This window comes from Anneissia japonica, unplaced genomic scaffold (genome assembly GCF_011630105.1).
Source record: "Anneissia japonica isolate Jap-2015-1 unplaced genomic scaffold, ASM1163010v1 scaffold2227_len217889_cov164, whole genome shotgun sequence".
NCBI classification, from domain to species: Eukaryota; Metazoa; Echinodermata; class Crinoidea; order Comatulida; family Comatulidae; genus Anneissia; species Anneissia japonica.
Window position 1 is genome coordinate 86,235 of NW_022753565.1, and position 3,345 is coordinate 89,579.

Consider the following 3,345-nt stretch of genomic DNA (forward strand, 5'->3'; position numbering starts at 1 on the left):
TGAAGGCTATCCTGAGTATTGTATTACGTCTTTAACCCTATCTTTGCCATTACTTAATATATACCTCCCTTGACTGACATATTTTGTGCACTTCATATTATTACTGTAGAAAATAATAAAAGGAACATCTCACAACCAATTAAAATGGTTTCGCTTGAAAGAGTCCTAAGCCCTCCTTAGATCATTGATGAGTAAATTACCTATATCATAACAGGAAGTAGTGTACAGGCCTAATCTAAAAAGAAAAATAAATAATAATGCTACATTGCATTCTAATAATTTTGGATTATTGTGTTTCATGTTGCATTACGCTCCCATAATCTTTGCCTTAAGCAAATGTTCCTATTCGCTGAGTAATTTTGTAATGAAAATGAAATTTGTGCTGTGTTCTGCTATTTTTTATGACAAGCATTCTATCAATCAAAATCATTATTTATTCACTAAATATATGATATACAACATAAAAGCTCGTTCACCAATGGTGTTCTTCCACGAGCTCGTGATGAAATAGAAGAAATACATATCAATACAATATATAAATCTAAATATATACAAAATGTTCATCATACAATTAAAATATCTAAATAAAAACAATTATAAAAATACATCACTTGGGTTACACGTTTAACATGTTTTAAATTTCTTTTTGAATAAATTGAGAGATAGTGGCAGCTCATTAAAATCAATATTGTACTTATTTCAGGTTCCATTCCTCATAATCAGTATCTGAATGACGTATTGAATTTTCGCCAGCTCGTGCACATACCAGTCAATGGTAGCGATATTAGGGGGGGGGGGGCGGGGGGGAGAGACAGAGATTAATCCAATCGAATAATACATTGAAGTTTATGTATTCACAAATATCTAAACCGAGTAGTCCCATTAATGTGATATTCAAATTATTGAGAGTAATTGTTATTGTCGTGATGTAATAGACAATAACTGGATTTATATATGTTTCTCCTGACGCAAATCCAGTTATAACAATTACTATCAACACTTCAGTACCCGCTGCTTAGGTTGGACTCGAATTCAACCCTGGCCATCCGGCGCAACCTCGGTGGTCTAGAGGTATGATGCCAGGCTAGTGATCTAGAGATCGTGGGTTCGAGTCCCACCCGAGAACAACTTGCAATTTTTTCGCAATTGTTTTCATATGTACTGAGTATTCAGTACATTTCCACGTCAGGTAGGGCAAAATTACACCTATACGTGTATTATTGTTTATTGAGATGCGTTGAATGTATCTTAGAATTATAGTTAGGCCTAAATGTACATGTGTTAAATTTATATAAAATTTGGTACGTTATCAGATAATTTGAATATGTCGAAATTAGCGTGAATTTAATCCACTAAATGCGTGACGTAACTTTATAGATACATTGCAAATTAAGGCGTTTCAAACGTCAACCGCTAATAGTGAGAGTATTCTAGTAAACGATAACGAAATATTTGTTTATAAATTGTATGTTATTTTCGTTCTCGTTTACCAGCATAATACCTAAAGTTTTTCTTTTAATTTTATTTTGTAGCTATTAGCTCAACGCTGTCTACTTTGGTGTGTAAATACACTTCGCAAGGAAAAGGTAAACATGTATTGTAATGTTAAAGCATTCATCATGTGACATAACAGTATAATCAGAACCTTTTTAATATTTTATTTCATTCATTCATGGTTTATATATATATAAATATATATATATATGTTATATATATATGTATATGTATATAATACTGTATATATACTGTATATATATAATATATATATAATATTTATATACAGATCAATAATAATTGCAGTGTTGAAATATACATAAGCATATGATGTTATTAATGAACAATTTTGCAGGTAGGCCTAGTGTAGTATGCGAGGCAGAAATACCAGATGTATTCGACATTACCCTGTCATCTAAACCGGATAGTATCATCACATTCTCGACTTCATCTGAGGGCACATTGAAAAAAGGCTTGTTAAATTTTAAACTTGTATTAAATATCACTTTTATAATCTGCTAATAAGTTATTATATATATATATATATTATTTACTTTAATAATTTTTTTTAATTATTTATTTAGTAAATAAAATTTAGCAAATAAATAAATGATTGAACATTAAACTAAAATGATTTGTTTGAACACATATTTTCGCAAAGGAAATGGATAATGCTCTGACATGCCTTAGTGCATTAAGATAACGAGACGGGCCTTTAAGTATGGTAAAGTAATCTCCACCAATCAACACATCTGATTTGCTTAAACTCCTCGGAACTATCCACGGTGTATTAAAATTTATTATTTTTTTCTGTCTGCAACATGTGTATGACAGTATTACTAGCCAATCCACTAAAAACTGCGTAATCACAACTGGGCAGTAATCTATTGAATTTACATAATTTAGCATGAAGCAACACAATTACCCTAATTAATGCCTTATGTTTTATGTTACAAGGAATGTATAGAGTTGTTGCAACTCTGAGCAATCTCCAGGAGAACACACTTTTAGAAACTGTGTAAGTTTTGATTAAACTTTCTGACTCAAATATTATAATCTTTTTTAAAATGTACTGTACTCCAAAAATATGACAATGATAAGCCTGGTGCACGCTGCTGCTCTGAGGTTGTGGACCGACGCGATTCCCACGACGCGACGTTTTGATCATTTTTATCGACAATTCGCTCAGTCGTCAAGTTCTCAGTAAGAGCGGAGATAGATTCGTCGTAATATTTAGTCGTTCATAACTATATTTTTCCAGCAATGGAGATGAGTTAATAAGTGCTTCTGACATCCTGGACATTGATGTTTATGACGAATTTCAAGAGAAAATAAGTACCACTTGTGAGATCAAATTTCCTGTTATTAAGGTAAAAGATTTGCAGTGATTCAGTTCACTTTTTTTACATGACCATAAGCAACGGTTTGAGTAGTGATTGTTCTCACAATGTTGATGTTAACAAGAAAAACAAACCCAAGAAAATTACACTTGATAACATGTACGCCTACTCTATTATAGATAGTACCTGCATACATCCATATAGTAAAGACCACTTTTACAATGGACACTTTCGAGTGTCAATAAGGCTTAAAAACTGACCAATTAGAACAGCACCAGGAATGCTTGGTCGGCTTAAAGCCTGTTTTCCACTAGGCGAATTTATTTGCGCGAATCGAAGGCGTCGGTTCGGTTCCTGAACTCTGATTGGTTGCGCACTTTTTTTGCTTCGCAAAAACTCCGATAGAAATGTGAATGCGCATGCGCACGAACCGACAATTTTGGTTCGCGCGAATAAATTCGTCTAGCGGAAAACAGACTTAATGGGGTATTTTTTCATCTACTTGCAAGGT

The 3,345-nt window shown here is 32.9% G+C and overlaps 1 protein-coding gene across 1 annotated transcript in view; it reads left to right on the forward strand.

The window, feature by feature from the left end:
* Positions 1-2,133: 2,133 nt before the first annotated feature.
* LOC117122910 (adhesion G protein-coupled receptor L4-like) overlaps positions 2,134-3,345 on the forward strand; it is a 7,680-nt gene continuing 6,468 nt past the window's right edge. Inside the window, exons 1-2 of the mRNA XM_033268685.1 lie at positions 2,134-2,512; positions 2,756-2,864. Coding sequence (XP_033124576.1) covers positions 2,442-2,512; positions 2,756-2,864 — 180 coding nt within the window. The 5' untranslated portion in view covers positions 2,134-2,441. The remainder of the gene's footprint in view (positions 2,513-2,755; positions 2,865-3,345) is intronic.